The following is a 17,399-nucleotide window of genomic DNA, read 5'->3' as shown; positions in this document are numbered from 1 at the left end:
TATGAAATGAAAGAATGAGTAGTAGCTCGTCGAAAATATAGATGGCATTGTTGCATCCATTTGTAGTCTCACATCAACGCGAATAACACAAAATATGTGCGTATGTATTGAAATTGATTCATTGACAACAGCAGAGACATTTGGCTATTACACGTTTAGAACTTAGTTGTATTTACTCGATGATACAACATTCGCACACCATTTATTTACGTCTGGTGTGAATTAAAGTTCAAAATATTTTCATTGATTTCACAAATTTTCGGTTCGAATTCTTTTTTTTTTATTTACAATTAATTGCACACGCATGTCATTTTGCTCTATCGGTGCACAATACTTCAATTTAGTATTTATATATAAAATTAATCAGCTGTTTTCGACTATCGTGAATGAAAAGAAAAAAATACTTTGCACAATGACATACGACAACAAATGGAATGACGTGAATTTATTTTGTGCATCATTCAATATGTAAATTAAAGCACAGTGTGACAAAGCATCCGAGTGACCCATTTTCATTATCATATTGCACTTGAAATTGCAAAAATTCAATAGTTCTTTTTGTTTCGTTGAGTGTTTTAAGACAATTTTACTATCATTTATTTTCAAGCCCTGAGTGAAAGCAGTCGAAAATTATCTGCCCAAATTAAAAAAAAATACATTCCATTGATTCTTCTTTGTAGAGTGTGAATATTATCATTATTTTGTTTCATTGATGACGATTCATGAACTTGAACGAAGATCGATTGAGCACAACATTTTTTTTTCAGTGTTTTCACTATATGTTCATTGCACACATACACTCACACGCAACAGCTTTGTCATCCTTTGTTTTTATATGCCAGCCGTATTTGACGTGTACTGCGTAGTCGTAGAAATTTTGCGCAAATTTTCATTTGAAATTTCGATTGCGTGAAAAATTCGATAATTATTTGTTTCGTTTGTGAATCTCTTCAACGATGACAGAACTGAACATTCTTAACACCAATTCAACCGAACAACAAGGAGTAAGTTTTATTTTTCATTCATCAATTTCATTCAGTAGATAAGTGCATTGTAAATAAATCATTGGGATGGGCAAATATATGCTGGCATTAATTATCGTTAGTTAAAGATTAAGTGGTGCGGTGATGGTGGTAGATGTTTCCTCTGTTTGTGACACACTAACAACAAAATGTACCAAATTCATTGTGTGTTAACACACTTTTTTTCAGCCTATGTTTATCTGAAAACCCATATAAATATTGACTAAGCCAAACATATGTTGCACTTGTTTAAACGGTGATGGAAAATATTGCATTAAAATTGGTTGTTATTTAACTCTAGAAATCCAAATAGACTCAATAAAAAAAAGAACTCGGTCAAGAATCCAAAATCCAAATTGTAGGCCAAATTCATTTTTTTGTTCCATTAAATGTCATATCATTCGTGCCAAAGATATTCGACTTCATTTGGTGTATTTTGTGTTTCAAAAATTCTGCAAATACTTAAGTTTTATTTTAATGGAATTTTCCACTCGGTGTCGCTTGACACCGACACGTGAATCACTCTCCATTGCCATTTGTTTGAAAATTCATATATTTTTTGTTTTGTTTTGGTCTTACACGTTCTTTCTTCGTATTTCTTTTATCGCATTTTTATCCGTTTTCTCTTTGTTGCATATTCTGTATCGGTTTACAATTTCTATGTTGAATCGGTTGAACTGGTACACATAATTTTTTATTTTCTTGATGATTAATTCATTATTTTCATTTTCTATGTTTTTAATTTGATTACAGTGAAGTGATATGTGGCTTTGGATGATGTCGTCAGTATAAATATTTAATAAACGTTGATAGCTTGTCGGAGACTCAACAATTTTTCCAAGTCGATTAGATTCAAACGCCTCTTCGCATTGAAATCAAGTTCAGAAAAAAAAAAACAGTATTATAAAATTGTCGACAATCTACAATTTAATATAACGCACTTGAATAATACACATTTAACAAGTTATCACGTTTCTATATTCTACTTTCCAACCACAACACATATTAACCATATATTTTAATTTCGATTCGGTTTTTTTATAAAGGTATGTATAATTTTTGTTTTCTTTTTGATTTTTCTTTTAATTTTTACACAAGTCTATTGAAACTCACATTTAAAATTTGTTGCACAATTTGCACACCTTCGAATACGTTCCGCTAAGTCATAGTTCTATCGATAAATTCTGTCTATATATTCGTTCGAATGTAACTTTTTGCTCGATGCAGCAACTGCGCTTTATTTTCCATTTCATTTTCGATTTCTACTTTGTTTCGTTTTTATTTGATATTGCCTTTTTTTTCTTCATCGGTTGGATGAGAGATCTTATTGTCAAAGGTCGGACAAGGAGCTCGAAAAAAAGGACCGAGATTCACATTTCATGAAATACAAAAAAATGAATTATCATTTATTTGAAGAAAAAAAAAACTATCAAACATTTTTTATTGGATGGTTTTTTTCTCGTCCAAATTTCGTTCGTTATCACACATAAAAAACAACTGTTCGCTATCAATTGTATATATGTTGTCGAGAGTGTGTGTCGATCATACTGCTTGAATATGAAATTGATTACATTATATGGAAAGCATTTCTCTGCTAATAAAATTGACGTCTACTGCATTTTGACCCCAACTGAAAAGTAACAACCAAAATTATCTTCCTTCAAACTTTATTGAATGATCGGAAAAAAATCACAAATATTGAAGGACACGCGAGATTGATTTCTTGTCAATTTTATTGGATTGATGGAAATTCGGTTTGCGAAACCAAAAAAACGGCAAAAAAAAAATTTGTGTACTATTGTAATTAAGTGTGCATGTTATGGAAATTTTTTATCTTTTACATTGGCCACACCCCTGCAATAACACCAAAGTTTTCCGTGATCTATAAATGCATGCACGCACACAAATGTAAAACGGTTTGTTTTGTATTTGAAACCCGTCCCTGTAGCCGCAGTGCAACAAATACGAAAATTGCACGCAAAATAGTATACATTGAGTTATCTGTGGCCCCGGATAGAGGCATGCAAATAAAACGCAGATGAGTTCATCGAGGATCCCAAATGTTGTTCAGGCACACAATCTGTGAAAAATTCAGTTCAGTCACATTTTAAACACCGAATCGATCGCACGAAATAACTTCGCACAAATAAGTTTGACTCAAACATATTGGGGCATTTTCTCGAATTATAAACCGAATTTCTTGGTTTCTCGACATTTCTACAAAAAAAGTAAAGTTTTTGAATAAATTTGTATTTGCCACACAGTTCAACATCAGCTTCAAAATGTTTAAAGTTTTTTTCACAAAGGTAATTTTTTCCATTCTCCAAATTGATAAGAGGTGAACAACTGTTTTCTTAAAAATTAAAATTAAACAATTAATTGTGTAAATTCATTGGTGCTATCACATCGATATTGCGGAAATTTCCAAGACGTAGAGGCGTCTCCGAATCGTGCCCATTGAAAATCTCATTAAAATATCAGCCGACTTGCCAAAGCCGTGTGATAATGCGAACGCCTGTTTTGTAATTTAATTTCCATTCACATGAATTTGTTTAGCGTTACGCATGCGTTCATCTTATGCATTTCAATATTGATTAACGGTCAATGAAAGTTCATAAAATATTTTTTTTTTTTTGTTCGCGCCATTTTACTTATCACCATATAAGTACTAGTGCAGCTACAGTCATTGTCCATATTATTCAATGAATGACCTGATTGTGATATCTCAAATGTCGACTAAATGTCTCGAAAATTTTCCACTCAACTTCACTAACAATGTAGTCGATTGAGCAATGTGCAGTGCATGCACCGAAATGACCGGAACGAATGAAGAAAAACATGAGTGAAGATAATAGAATTTAATTTTCCGGGAACACAGCCTCGCATTACAATGCGTTTCCGAACATAGTGGTGTAGTCACGAAACATGCATTAACATTAAAAACGATTGTTATCAACAAATAGTTGCTCTCATTTCCAGTGCCCAATCTCATCGGCTATGAATCACGTTTCGAACGTTAAATGCACTGAATTGAAAGGCTGCAACAGTGCAATGTATTATCAAAACAATGAAGAAAAAAACGAGGAATCTATGACACATCCACTTTTTTCTTTTGCACAAATCGTATATATGTCAAATAAACGAATATTTTACATGAAATTCAACGAAATTGAATTGTAGTCTGTTTTTTAGTCAATATTTCAATGAATATCACACATTTTGGTTTTTATGTTTGCAGTTGAACAAAATGAATCCAGAGCGGCGACCATTGCTTATGGATGCCGAAGTACAGGGGAGGAGTGCGAGACCGAGACCCGATTTACGTTCATCACCCGATTCGGTGTTGGTTGATGTGAAGAGCGAAGATGAAGGTAAATCGCATCACATTGAATTCATTCATATTTACATTCTGTAGTGAAATTAATAAAAAAAATTAAATTCATTAGGTTGCTCAGAAGGATCATCGTACGGATCAAAGGATTCGCTGGAAAATTATGATCCATCGTTGCATCGAAAGTTGGACCATCCAACATCAAATATCGATACAATGATTCATTTGTTAAAAGGCAATATTGGAACAGGTATTCTCGCGATGCCGGACGCCTTCAAAAATGCCGGCCTCTATATGGGACTATTTGGTACACTGTTAATGGGGTTGATTTGCACACATTGCATGCATATGCTGGTTGGATGTTCACACGAACTGTGTCGTCGACTGCAAATACCGTCAATGAATTTCGCTGAAGTGTGTTATAATGCATTCGAAACAGGTCCAAGCGGACTACGAAGGTTTTCCAATTTGGCTAGGTACGATTTATTCGAGCTATTTTTGTTTTTATTTTTTTTTCTTGTTTAAAGACATATCACACGAACGACCTTTTCTTTCCACAGGCAAACGATAAATGTATTTCTGTGCATAACTCAGCTTGGATTTTGTTGTGTGTATTTTGTATTTGTTGCGGTTAATCTACAAGAAGTTATCTCACATTACTTTATTCACATCAATGTTCGCGTATATTTACTGTTGCTGTTAATACCGATGATTATGTTGAATTTTTTGAAAAATTTAAAATATTTGACGCCGGTTTCATTGTTTGCATCAATTTTAACTGTCACCGGTGAGTTGAAAACAGATTGTTTATGAAGGCGTTCAACGAATGTTTATCTCAATGGGTTCATTTTTCAGGCATTTCAATCACATTCCATTACATGCTCCAAGACCTACCGAACACAGACACGGTGGCTAAGTTCGCTTCGTGGGAACAATTGCCATTGTATTTCGGGACTGCGATCTATGCATTTGAAGGCATTGGTGTTGTGCTCCCATTGGAGAATAATATGAAGACACCGCAAGACTTTGGCGGCCTAACAGGCGTTTTGAATACGGGCATGGTAATTGTCGCCTCATTGTATACTGCTGTCGGATTTTTCGGCTACTTGAAATACGGAGACAAAGTTGCTGCTACCATCACATTGAATTTGGATCCAAATGCTGTGTAAGTTTTAAATAATTGTAATTAATTTCAATGTTTTTAATTTTATTATCGTATAAATGTTCTCTTGAATAGTTTGGCTCAGTCGGTTCGATTAATCATGGCACTTGCGATATTTCTATCATATGGTCTTCAATTTTATGTTCCAATGAATATCATGGGACCATGGTTGCGACGTTATTTCAACGGAGAATATGCTCAAAATCTAAGCGACTCAGCCTTGCGGATCGGTTTGATTGTTTTCACATGTAAGTTATCATCTCATTTTGGAGACGTGAAATATTCAATAATTCGAGTCATTTTTTTCTCTAATTTTAGTTGTGCTGGCTGCAATATTTGGTTCAAATCTTGGCCCAATCATCAGTTTAGTGGGTGCGTTAAGTTCGTCGACGCTAGCGTTGATATTTCCGCCGCTCATTGAAATAGTTACCTTTGGTCCCGATCGGCTTGGTCGCTACTATTGGGTACTATGGAAAGATTTGGCCATTATGATGTTTGGCATTCTCGGTTTCTTCTTCGGTTCGTATGCAAGTATTATGGCGCTATTGAATCCAACACCACAAGCAACAACATAAATGTGTGTACGTCGACCAAAAAATACGCTCAACGGACTACAACGGAAGTTTTTCGACAACGAATGCAGTGGAAAGTGTTCAAATTGAAAGATTAGAAAGGTCAATGCTATTCGAACCGAATGTTTGCAGAAATATTTTATGGGGGCAATAATAGTTTCTTAAACCTAAACCATGACTTTCGCACGGAATTTTCCATTGACGCTACATACAACTTTTGAGTAGCTTCTATTTCTTTCAAAAATTTTCCATTGATCACATTCCGTATGTGTGTGCACTGTGCACGTTAATGTGTCTTCCGTTTGATCTCAGAGCATTACACCATTCGGTTTTACTTTTGCATACAAAGCAATTGTTTATTTTTAAGTTTAGGTGATATAATAATATTGTATTTTATTTGCTCATGAACCACCAGTGGTGCATTTATGACAGAGTCTTATGTAAACTCATATTGAATGTTTATATGATATTATTACCAAGACGATAATAGATAAAAAGAATGACAACCAGGTATATACAGCCTCTGTATAGACTACTTGCGAGTACGAAAGGGGCGTATTTCCATGTTTTTTTTTTATTGTTACCTTCGTTCATTTGCAAAAAAATTATTTCGTGCTGCCCTTTTGACATTTTTTGGAATACATATTTATTTCAATTGTGATAGAGCTTGGTTTCTTCTAGATTAATTTTATTCTCGATTTTTTTTTAATGAGGCATGCGTTAACGCAATCATATTTTTTTGATGTAAATAATTTTACACAATCCACGAGTATTTTCATTTTAAAATTGCACACTTTTTGTGATTCAACGTATTCATAGAGATTTTGTTGAAACTATTTCAAATTTCTTTTTCATTCTTCTTAATATAAATCGAATATAATGAATATATATCGAATTGTTTAATTTAAATTGAATTTATCAACAAATGTTATTCAAGCAAAAAAATGTTTCTTATTTGAGTCAATTTATCGTTTTGTTTTCATTGCATAAAATACATTGAATTGTTCATTTTCCGCCAATTTTTTTAAAATAAAATCTGAATTAATGTTTAGACAATATATACTATGATTAAGTAAATGAATATGACAATAAAATAATATTGAACGTGTAAATAATGAAATTCCACCAATTAAACGTTGACAATAATTACACTGACTACATCAATTTCATAATAGAATTTTGATCGAATAAAAAAAAGAAAAGAAAATATTTTGTTATTGGCCAAATAGACTGGTATGTGTGCTTCAAACACATTGTTCTGAATTATGAGAATGATTGTAAATCGAATAATTAATAAAAAGCGAATTTTCCATGAAAAATCAATAGAACTCCGTAAATTGAATAGAATTTACTGCCCCAACTGCTAATCACCAACAATTTGTATTAAAACCATTCAGCGTCAAAATGAATTGGTTACCATTTACCAAGCAATGTCTTTTTCAGATAAAATAATGTTTAATGTCCTATGTGTAATCAACCTGTAAAAAAAAGACAGAAAAAAAATAAATAAATTATATTATATGCATTGCAGAGTAAATATGTCATTTCTCCTTTACCTCATTGTATGAACTGGTATTGAAGAAGCGTATAAAATGCAGATGAGATTTTCGCCAGATATATACGAATGGCATTTGTGATATTCGAGTGTCCAATAAGATTCGAGTGTTTTGCATGGGCTTGTTTGCGGCGCCAATATTGAATTACTTTCGTCACATAAAAATGCATCGATTACATCGACTGCTTGATGAAAAAATGTTCTCAAAATATCCAATCGATGATGACCCCCAGTGTTGATAACTCGCTTATTCCCAACGGCCGGCTGTAAATTCCTTGACATCACATATTTCGAATGGGTTCGATTCACCAATAGAATGCCCAAAATACTTGGATCAAATTGTGGTAAATTTGTGGAAAAATTTCGTGGATAACATAGCTTTGCATTACGCAGTAACTCCAGATCGTTTCGCCAAATGTGCTGCACCAAACTTGCGGCGTCGGAAAATTGTGGTTCAGCACCACAAACAACACAAACACTTATCATCTGAAATATGGGAATGCAGACAAAACGGTATGCGATGTTTGGACTCTTTTTCGGCAAATAAACGGGCACATCAACCTGAACGGAATTTGATACACTCAATATTGTAATGAGCAATTTGCGATCAATCACATTTAAATCCCACCAGCCTTCGGTGCCAGCAACTACTTTTTGACGTGACATTACCACACAACAAAACGGCGAACCAACTTGATCACTGAACTCATTCAATCGGGCCAATATCTCTGTTCCACCGCTGGAATTATACAATATTGTTGGTTTATTATAATAGTTTTGATGTTTTGTTTTCTTTTATTACCTTGGAATTATACAATCGGTTAGCTTTAGCAAATCAGAGTCGATGTTTTCCATAATTTTATCCACAATTGGATAGCATTTATGCTAAAAAAACTGAAATAATGAGAACTAAAAAGATACAATGAAAAATGAATTCAAACATACTTTAAGCTCTCTCTTTAATTGTTCCGGATTTTTGTTGTGCTTCACTTCATTCAATCCAATTGAAAATATGGTGGCATTGAAGACAACGTCCAAAAAATCCCGAATCACTTTTTCCGTATAGCCCTTTCCAATGCCGATCATCGTGAAACAATTTTCAAAATCTTTCCACACAACAACAGTGTCATCTTCCAAGTATGTGCTATTCAATTGTGCACCTTGTGATTTACAAAACAAAAAGCAACCGTTCAATGAACCCACCGTTGAAAATGGAAGCTAAAAAATTAAAATCATAAAACGAGTTTTAAAACTCATAAACTTGTAACAAAATGTATTTTGGAAGACTCTTACCGCATCACAGTCTCCTTTTTTACGTGAAAATATTGGAACACCACCTGTTGCAGTCAAACATATAAAATGTAACGACATTCTGTAAAATCACCGAATTTTGGCGTAATTAAGAATAATTCCCTTTCTTTCCACAGTGCAATTAATTTTCTCTGACGATGCATTGGCTTGTACACTTGCCGCGGTATTCGCTCAGGAATTTGTTTACATCAACATTTTTGTTGTTGTCTTAATGTTGTTGATCTGGTATAAAAAGACCATTCTGTCAATATTTTTATTTACACGAATTTAGTACCGAAAGGGATTTTCTCATTTAGAAAATGCGATCATCAATCGAAAGATCTACATCCAAGAAAAATGAAAAAAAAAAACTAGAAAAAAGTAAATAATACTGAAATGTGAATAAAAATCGAAATGAAATCATAAATATACGATAAAAATAATCACAAATTATACGAAAGTGAAGATCTACACCGAAAATCTAGTACAATCAAAGGCGCTGCACACAAAAACGATCGACGATACTAACAAGAAAAAAAAAATATATTTTTCAACGCATCGGCTCAAATGAGTTTGTAAACAATAAATTACGTATACGTAGCACACATAGTAGCTTGTGTTGACATACCGTATACCCATTCCACTTTGTTTCACATTCAAATTAACGTATTCCTCTCTCTCATCCCATTGAATCTCTTTCGTGTTCGCCATTCTAGCCGTTTCTTCCAAACGTATATACAAGCATATGAAGTGGAAGCATGTATATAGTGTTTTGTTGAGCCGTTGCCGTTGTTATCGTTTTCTCGTTGTCTCATCACATTCTTGCCGCACATTCGCTGTCTACATACATGAAAATAATGAAAACACTACATTCCAACGTAGCAAACACTAACCACTGACTCAAAACGTTCAAGCAGCATGGGCGCAACCTGTGTATAATGCCAGACGGAATGTGCATGTATTAGTGCGTTGAAGTGTTCGTATTGGTTTTTCCAAAAGAGTATGTTTTGAACGCAACTAAATAGAAGCATTCAGTGATTGCGGTTTAAAGCGACAAGACGTATTTATGTTGCTGCATGTTTTCAACTAAGATTTGAGTGTTAAATTTTAACCGACTACAGTTTGTTGATTTTATCATCATTAGTGTATTTTTTTTGTTTTGTTCCGGTTTTTTCTGTTTAATATCGACGAAATTTTATTCGGTGGAAGTGATATATGAATCATCCCATTGATGAGATTGGATTAATCTTTGGGCAAACAACGTGTGCATATTTAAAAAAAAAACGGCAAAATTCACAAAAAAAAACAAATGTTCGCAAAAGTGTTTACAATTTTGTGCAACTGAAAAACAACAAAAAAGTAAATTCTTTTAGAACGAATTTGGATAAACAATGCGATTGAGTTAAAACAAAAGATAATCGCAGAGTGCGTGAGAATATATACATTTAAAATTGCATTTGCTGAAAAAAGTGTATTTTAAAAACAGTGCAACTGATTGCAAACGAACATAAAACGATTTTTACAACGAAAAACTAAAGCAAAAAAAACGTTAGCTTATCGCAAGGCGATTGTTCACATGAAAAGATTTCAAGGTGTGTATTTAGAAATATGTGGAAAAAAAAATAGTTTTTTTATATTGAATTTAATTGAATGTGGCGTGTAATTCCAATTTTGTGTGTGAAATAACAAAAAAAAGGTTAATTCAACCTCTGAACAAACAAAACATGTAAATTCTGTAATGGGTAAACGCACCGCTGGTCGGTTTTTAACAATGGGACACTTGACACATGAAAAATCAACACGCAACAAATAGAGAGATAGATCTAGTTCTGATATTTTCATATTCAATTGCGATTACGACGAAAGCAACGTGTTGCGTTTGCACATTCAGTCCATTGCCCGAAGAACATATACTTCAATCTATGCACTGGCTCCTTTGTTTTCATATACATTTTTTTTTATCTCGATGATACTCTTCATTGAAGAATAGCTACTGGTATTGAAGTCGAGTAGAGTCGCGATGTGTTCATTAATGCTCGGTTGAAACGAGCAAAGTTGTGTGTAACTGTGAGTCGCGAGTGAATGTGTACGTTTTTGTGTCGATGATCGAATGAACCGTCATTTATCGATGTCGAGCCCATTAAGAATGCATAAATGTTCTTTGCGAATTCATTCAATATCGCATGCATTTTTTTTTGCTTCCATTTTCATGTATTGGCCGGTTCTTTCGTGTCGCTGCTATGTGCCCAATGCATTCCATTAAAATGTGTATTATCGATATTCCGTTTTGTGTCCAAAACAATCAGCACCATTTGTGCATTGCCAATGTGCATACTTCGGACAGTGAACAACAAAAAAGTCTGAGATTGCATGTTCGTATTTTAAAATGCCTTGTTGTTTTTTAACAACAAAAAAAAGCATACAAGAGAAGACTGGCGAGCGTAAATCGTTTCTCTTTGTCCCTTTTTTTTTGGTATGTGAATCGATGGCAAGCAGTCGACGGGATTCGACAATCGTTTGATTTTTTTCGCCTCTGTTTTCTACCTCCGAAAAAAAAACACAGTCAGGAAAGAATAGATTCGTTTGAACGGAAGAATGAGAAAAAAATAACGAATAAGACGCAGCAGATATAGACAGTTTTGTGTTATAACAAGAAAGAAATATTGTATTTCAATGGCAAAATCAGTGATGATCGATTCTCACACATGTCTGTGTTCTACACTCTCTCTTGCTCGTTGGTATGCGCAATGCTGTGGGCGGCAGCTGTTACTGCAAAAAAAAAGTTTCCTCTCTTTCGTTTGAATTGAAATCATTCTCGACATCGTTGTCGCATGTGCAATATTTATTCGATTCGTTTTCGCTCTTTCATTCTACTTCCTAATTAACATTTTTCTAATGAATCACATGGAAACGAAGCGCAGAAAAAAAAATCACATTTCATACAAACATACACATGCATGCGAAACAAAATATAAAAATAAGAGAAACATTTACTTCAGCCATCGTTCCATCGAAATGTGGCACTTAACATGCTTGCCACAGACACATACGCGCTCCCACTTACCGTTCTCCTTCATTTCGCATTTCGTTTTTAAGAACAGAAAATCGGTTTTTATTTGTTGCATTCATTTTCAAGAATTGTGTGCCCTCGTCGCCGTCTTCATCCATACCACACTCACTCAAGAGATCAAACTTCAAAAACTAAACGCCAATTAAACCAAGTAAATATATCTACAAATGAATTGCACTTATGTGAATGTGCAACGCTGTATCGGCGCTTGTATTTGGAGAGCACTAATTTATGATGTGCATGTGTATGTTTATGTGTGTGTGTGTTTGGTTTTCTTTAAATAAATGCCAAACACATTTAAGAAAACTGTGCATAGGTCGCATATATTGACTAGTAATGTTTAAACGTTAATTAAATGAGTCAACGTGACGAATGCTGTACGTGTGACAAAATGTGTACATGAGCACAGAGACAAAAACCGATTGATTTGCCGTGACGCATTCTCTCATTATTATACAGCATTTATGAATTTTTATATTGATGCTACCGATGTTTGTGGGTTTTTTTTTGTTTCCATGTGAGCAGAATCAGTGTTCATTGATTGAATGGGATTTTGATTTTTGGTTTAATAAACTACGACAAATCTGTTTGGGAATTCCTCATCAAATCGAATGGTGTTGAATTTTTAAAATTTGACGCAATGCATTCAAGCAGATGCGTGCTTTAAAATGTTCAAAATGAGGACGAATTTCAATGGAATTATGGCCAATTTAGACGCTTTCACATGAATCTTTCTTATTTTTAATCAAACACTTTGTTTTCTTTCTTTCTCTTCTGTATTTATTTAGAGATTTGGTGGATTTCATATCAACGGTTTTTTTCGTCGGAGCTGCGTTCATCGAGTGAATATCAATAACATACATGCTTATTAAAAGCAATCAAAAGACATTGAAAGAATTCTAAAAGTGACTGTACTGTACTGTACTGTACTGTATTTATATATTTTTGTTTTATTTTTTTTTTTGTTGTTTTGTTTCATTCGAGTGTGTATGAATAGTGAGTGTGCAACGGTTACAACGTAATCATAAAAATAAACATAAGCGAGAGAGAAAAAAGTAAAAAAGAAAACGCAAAACAATAATAACCCGAGAGAGCGAGAGAGCAAATAAGGAATTACTAACGAATACAGAACGTTTTAAACTGCGAACGGATTACCGAAAAAAAAAATATCTACTAAATACCTTCAATCTGGAGTTTTTGTGCATACCGGTCAAACAACGACTTACTTCTGAGTCTTCTGATGTTGTCGATGTAAGTATATTTCATTTTATTTATTCTACATTTTATCGCCGTTTAGTTATACTTTTTTTTTGTTTCGTTCCTCTTTTCGTTGATATAACAAAACTAAATGTACAAAATATATATCCATATGAAATGAAAGAGAAACATAATCATTTGAGCCCCTGCGAATGAACTGAATGCGCGCTGGTTATTACCATTTTATTCCTTATCTGCTTTAAATGTCGTCTGTTTGCTTGTTATCTTCGTGTCTTGAATGTTAATCAAACGATCAAAAAGCGACATATTTAGAGAACAAAATGAAAGAAACAACAACAACAACAAACACACACACAAGTCCGAAGACACTTTTTTTTTTGTTTCATTCGTTTTCTTAGCAATTCTGTTTATTTTCGGTTCGTTCGGCTCATAATTTTTCGGTGTGGACAAATGCAGCATAAGAATAATGGAAGAAAAAGGAGTGAGATGCCTTATGTGTATTGCTAGAATTCATTGAACTTTCATGCTTATTGAACGGTCGCTCACCACACTATGTCAACTCGTTGTTGCCGTTTCTCTGTCGTTGTTTCTTGACGAAAAGATAAAATATATGCAAAAGAATTTACGCGCTGAATAGCTGATATATATATTTTCAAGTCCAATGGACTCCAATTGAATGAAAGCATTGTGAATTTGATTAACGTTTTGCATTGTTTCGTTTTCTTATTAAGTTTTTAACATTTTGACTCTCGCAACATTTCGCGTGAAATATTTCTCGTTTCATCGCTTGGATTAAAATGCGTTTGCAAAATCATCATATGACGAACGGGCTGGTATTTTTTTTAAAACCGCCTTTGATCCGATTTTAATGTTTTCGGAATAAAATTTGAAATTCAAGTTTTGGTGTTGAATGACAAGGCTGAATGTAATTTCATTCATTCCGATACCATCGGTTTCCTGTGTGAACTGAATAAATGCTATGCAAATCAAGCGTTTATTATAACAGTATTGATTTGAATCGATCATAATATTTTCGGTGGAAATGCGATCACCAAATGCGATACACATAAAATTACTATCTTTCAAAATGCCCTGAGAACGATTTTTTTTCTCTTTTTGAACGCATTGGAAATACATTGAGATGGAAAATAACTGCAATTTTTCTTTATCCAGACCTTTAATTTTGAATGAATTCATTTGTTTCATTCGAATTGATTAAAATGCGATGAGTTTTTATTGTTTGATGATTTCATAACATTCATTGTGAATTTGCTCATCAAGGTAAAAAATAAATTAATGGTTCGATATTGATTGAGATCAAAGAGCAAACCGAAAATTTGTGGAAAAAAAAACGAAGATGAGTGCGTGGGTTAATTGTATGTTCGTTATGATTTTATTTATTCGATCTAATGATCCATTCTTAACAAAATTCATGGAAACCTAACATTAAAAGAAGAAAGAAAAAAAACAACAACAAAAACAACGGTTTGAATAAATTATTTATATTTGAAAATGCAAAACAGATGTTTATTGATTAAGTGTGACATCTAAAGGTATCGATCGTTCTCGACTGTATTTTGTGTGTGCGATGTGCTGTTAAATCGCTTGTATTTATATTGTTGTTGATCATCATGCATTTTAAAAATTCGATTAGTGTCAATATTGATGATTTTGTCGCCAAACGCTTCACTTCAATTTCGATGGGATCGGCTTAAACAGAAGTACAAATTAGAAATTCATTTTGCCAAACATTGCGGGCGTATGCGTGTGTATGTCTATGTTAGTCACATTTTATACCGAACCATCAATCCAGAAATTGATTCATCGGCATAGCGAAATTTTATTGAGTGAGAGGCATAACGGGCATAGAATTGGAATTATCTGTTCGAAACAGAAGAAATGCGTGTTTGAGTGTCATTCGATTGTGTTTCATGCAAATTACGTGTTGCCATTCACTCATTCATTGAAATCTTGTAATCGGTATGCAAATGCCGATCGGATGAGATCACTCATTTGAGCAATAGAACGTTCAAAGTGTACGCCTAACACAATGCACTGTAGCATATAATTTGAGCAATGCCATCAATTCCGATCTTTTGTAATGGGAGGAATTCACTTTTTACTCAGCACCGATCGCAAGGATGATAAAATGAAAGAAAAACACTCTCACCACACTCCGCACAGGTCAATGTCGCATTTGTTTGTACAAAAGGTGTTTAACACAACAACAACGGATGACAACAATTTTTTTTTAATATTCAGACATTCCAACAGGTGATTGGCAAACATTGAAAAGTGTCGTGTTGACATGTTAAAGAGTCGAATGATTTCCGGTCGTATAATGGTAAAATGATCACATATCCACTTTGTTTAGCTTAATTTCGCATTCAATTGGCACGCATCAATTTCATCTCTCTCTCTCTCTCTCTCTCTCTCTCTCTCTCATTTTATCCATTTATAAGTTTTTGAATATCTTTCATAATAATCGTTCATTCATCACGAATAGAAACCCATCCAATTATATTGAAGAGTATTTCTTTAGAAATGTCGATGAGTATAAATGATGCAATAACTCTTAATAAACTTCGATTCATTTCGAACCCGAAATGTAACTGTTTAAAACAAACAATCCTTGTACAGTTGTGCCAACACCAAAACAAGCTGATTCAGACGTTGAACCGGGATTTCTGTCGATTGACATTTATTATGTGGTTTGTGTATTTTTATTAAAATTGGGAATTGATTTCATCGCAACATGTCCTGACATGTTTTGCAAATACCTATAAAAGGAGATCGTCCATTTTTGCATATGATTAGCATATACAAGAATCATTATCACCGTCACACAAAAATCCACAATTCGAATTTTATGTGATTTAACCATTTTCGGAATTTTAAGTTCGACACATTTCATTAGTGCACACGAATAAAATGCGACGATGCTTTACACAATCAAATTTCAATATAAATTTAATTTTTTTTTAACAAATTCACAAAGTCATTTGGAATGTGACGGGAAAGCAAAACGAAATGAAACAAAACAAAAAAAATGTAGATCGTAGGCAGTCTCCACTTGACCAATCGCTATTCAAGTCGATTGCCATGTAACCATTTATCGAATGGTGTTTTTTTTTCGTTCATAGATTTGACGTCAGTTTCGTTTCAAATGAAATTCTACGCAAAAATTATTGACAGCATATTAATTTCTTCTTATCGGCGGTCTCTTTTTTTTCCATTTCCAAACCTCTTGAAATCGAAACGCATATCTAAATGGCCAATTTGTGAGAAGAATTAAAATGTTGCGCTATTTATCGTTGAACGCCCACCATGCGATCAGCATAGGTAATTCTTGCGTCAAATGAGATGGGAAAAAATATTCGACATTTGTGACCTTGGTTCAACGGACGAATTGATTTTATTGCCATATCAATGTCATTCGGATACCATATTTGGTTTGCACAGTTTTACACGGTACACAAAGAAAGCAATTAAGATTATGGAATATCATCACATCTCCTTGTTTTCAGCGTTAATGGCATAATAGGCATATTTGTTTTATAACATTTGCCATTAAGTTATTATTGTATTTTTTTTGTGTGTGTTGTTATTATTACCTCGGCCCTTGTGCAAATTGAAAACCATTGAAATGATTTGCATACGAAAGGTAATCGTTTGAAATAATGCTCAAGGGTCTTAATGCGATTTTGTAAGCATATAAAATGCGCAATTTAATTGACCGCTAAAAATAGACAAACGCACAGCATCAATATGGCGCACACATATAATTTCATTTTCTTAAAATCTGTACCAACTTTCAACAATGAAAAAAATATGCTCGCCATGAAACAATAAGTAGATCATCGAGTCTGTTGTTACCTTTTTCATTACTGTGTGCGCACATTCGATAAATAAATTGTTTCTTGAGCGAACAGTTAAGATTTTGTTGGCCGAAATACGTATTGTACACTTCAAGTATCGCTTCAATTATATTAATAGCAATTTAATTGATTCTTTGAAAGTTCAGGGCTAATCATCTCATCAGAAGAGTACTTTCGATACATCGAACAAGAGCACTTTCGATAGGTTCCACAAAAAAAACTCGAGAGGAAGATAGAAAAACAATCACTCAAGATGTCGAAGTAAACGAACAGTCATTTTATCAATATGATTTCATTCATT

At 33.6% G+C, this 17,399-nt stretch overlaps 3 protein-coding genes across 11 annotated transcripts in view; 2 read left to right on the top strand and 1 right to left on the bottom strand.

Moving 5' to 3' along the window:
* The first annotated feature begins 162 nt into the window (after positions 1–162).
* On the top strand, positions 163–6,989 carry LOC116341549 (proton-coupled amino acid transporter-like protein pathetic). 9 transcript variants are annotated; one of them, XM_031768685.1, is made up of 9 exons: positions 163–262; positions 964–1,004; positions 1,776–2,068; positions 4,261–4,393; positions 4,469–4,829; positions 4,914–5,140; positions 5,209–5,518; positions 5,591–5,763; positions 5,834–6,985. In XM_031768685.1, exons 4-9 carry the CDS (start codon positions 4,270–4,272, stop codon positions 6,088–6,090), a joined length of 1,452 nt encoding a protein of 483 aa, XP_031624545.1. In that variant the 5' UTR covers positions 163–262; positions 964–1,004; positions 1,776–2,068; positions 4,261–4,269; the 3' UTR covers positions 6,091–6,985. The 9 variants fall into 9 exon arrangements, with proteins under 9 accessions (XP_031624545.1, XP_031624547.1, XP_031624549.1 ...); XM_031768689.1 differs by lacking the exon at positions 1,776–2,068 and having other exon boundaries at positions 189–262; positions 5,834–6,989; XM_031768682.1 differs by lacking the exon at positions 1,776–2,068 and having other exon boundaries at positions 191–262; positions 768–1,004; positions 5,834–6,988.
* Positions 6,990–7,254: 265 nt separating this feature from the next.
* LOC116341550 (protein fuzzy homolog) lies at positions 7,255–9,178 on the bottom strand. The gene is made up of 5 exons (XM_031768690.1): positions 8,936–9,178; positions 8,588–8,860; positions 8,445–8,527; positions 7,644–8,381; positions 7,255–7,565 (listed from the first exon to the last, which is right to left on the bottom strand). The coding sequence occupies exons 1-5, from the start codon at positions 9,011–9,013 to the stop codon at positions 7,508–7,510; spliced, it is 1,230 nt and encodes a 409-aa protein (XP_031624550.1). The 5' UTR covers positions 9,014–9,178; the 3' UTR covers positions 7,255–7,507.
* Positions 9,179–9,982: 804 nt separating this feature from the next.
* The window catches only part of LOC116341581 (signal-induced proliferation-associated 1-like protein 2), a 59,767-nt gene continuing 52,350 nt past the window's right edge, over positions 9,983–17,399 (top strand). Inside the window, exons 1-2 of the mRNA XM_031768731.1 lie at positions 9,983–10,524; positions 12,791–13,253. The gene's annotated coding sequence lies outside the window, so the exon portion shown is untranslated. The remainder of the gene's footprint in view (positions 10,525–12,790; positions 13,254–17,399) is intronic.

Source organism: Contarinia nasturtii, unplaced genomic scaffold, assembly GCF_009176525.2.
Source record: "Contarinia nasturtii isolate CC-2019 unplaced genomic scaffold, AAFC_CNas_1.1 Cnas_scaffold_745, whole genome shotgun sequence".
NCBI lineage: Eukaryota > Metazoa > Arthropoda > Insecta > Diptera > Cecidomyiidae > Contarinia > Contarinia nasturtii.
This window is presented reverse-complemented; position numbering and strand designations above follow the sequence as displayed.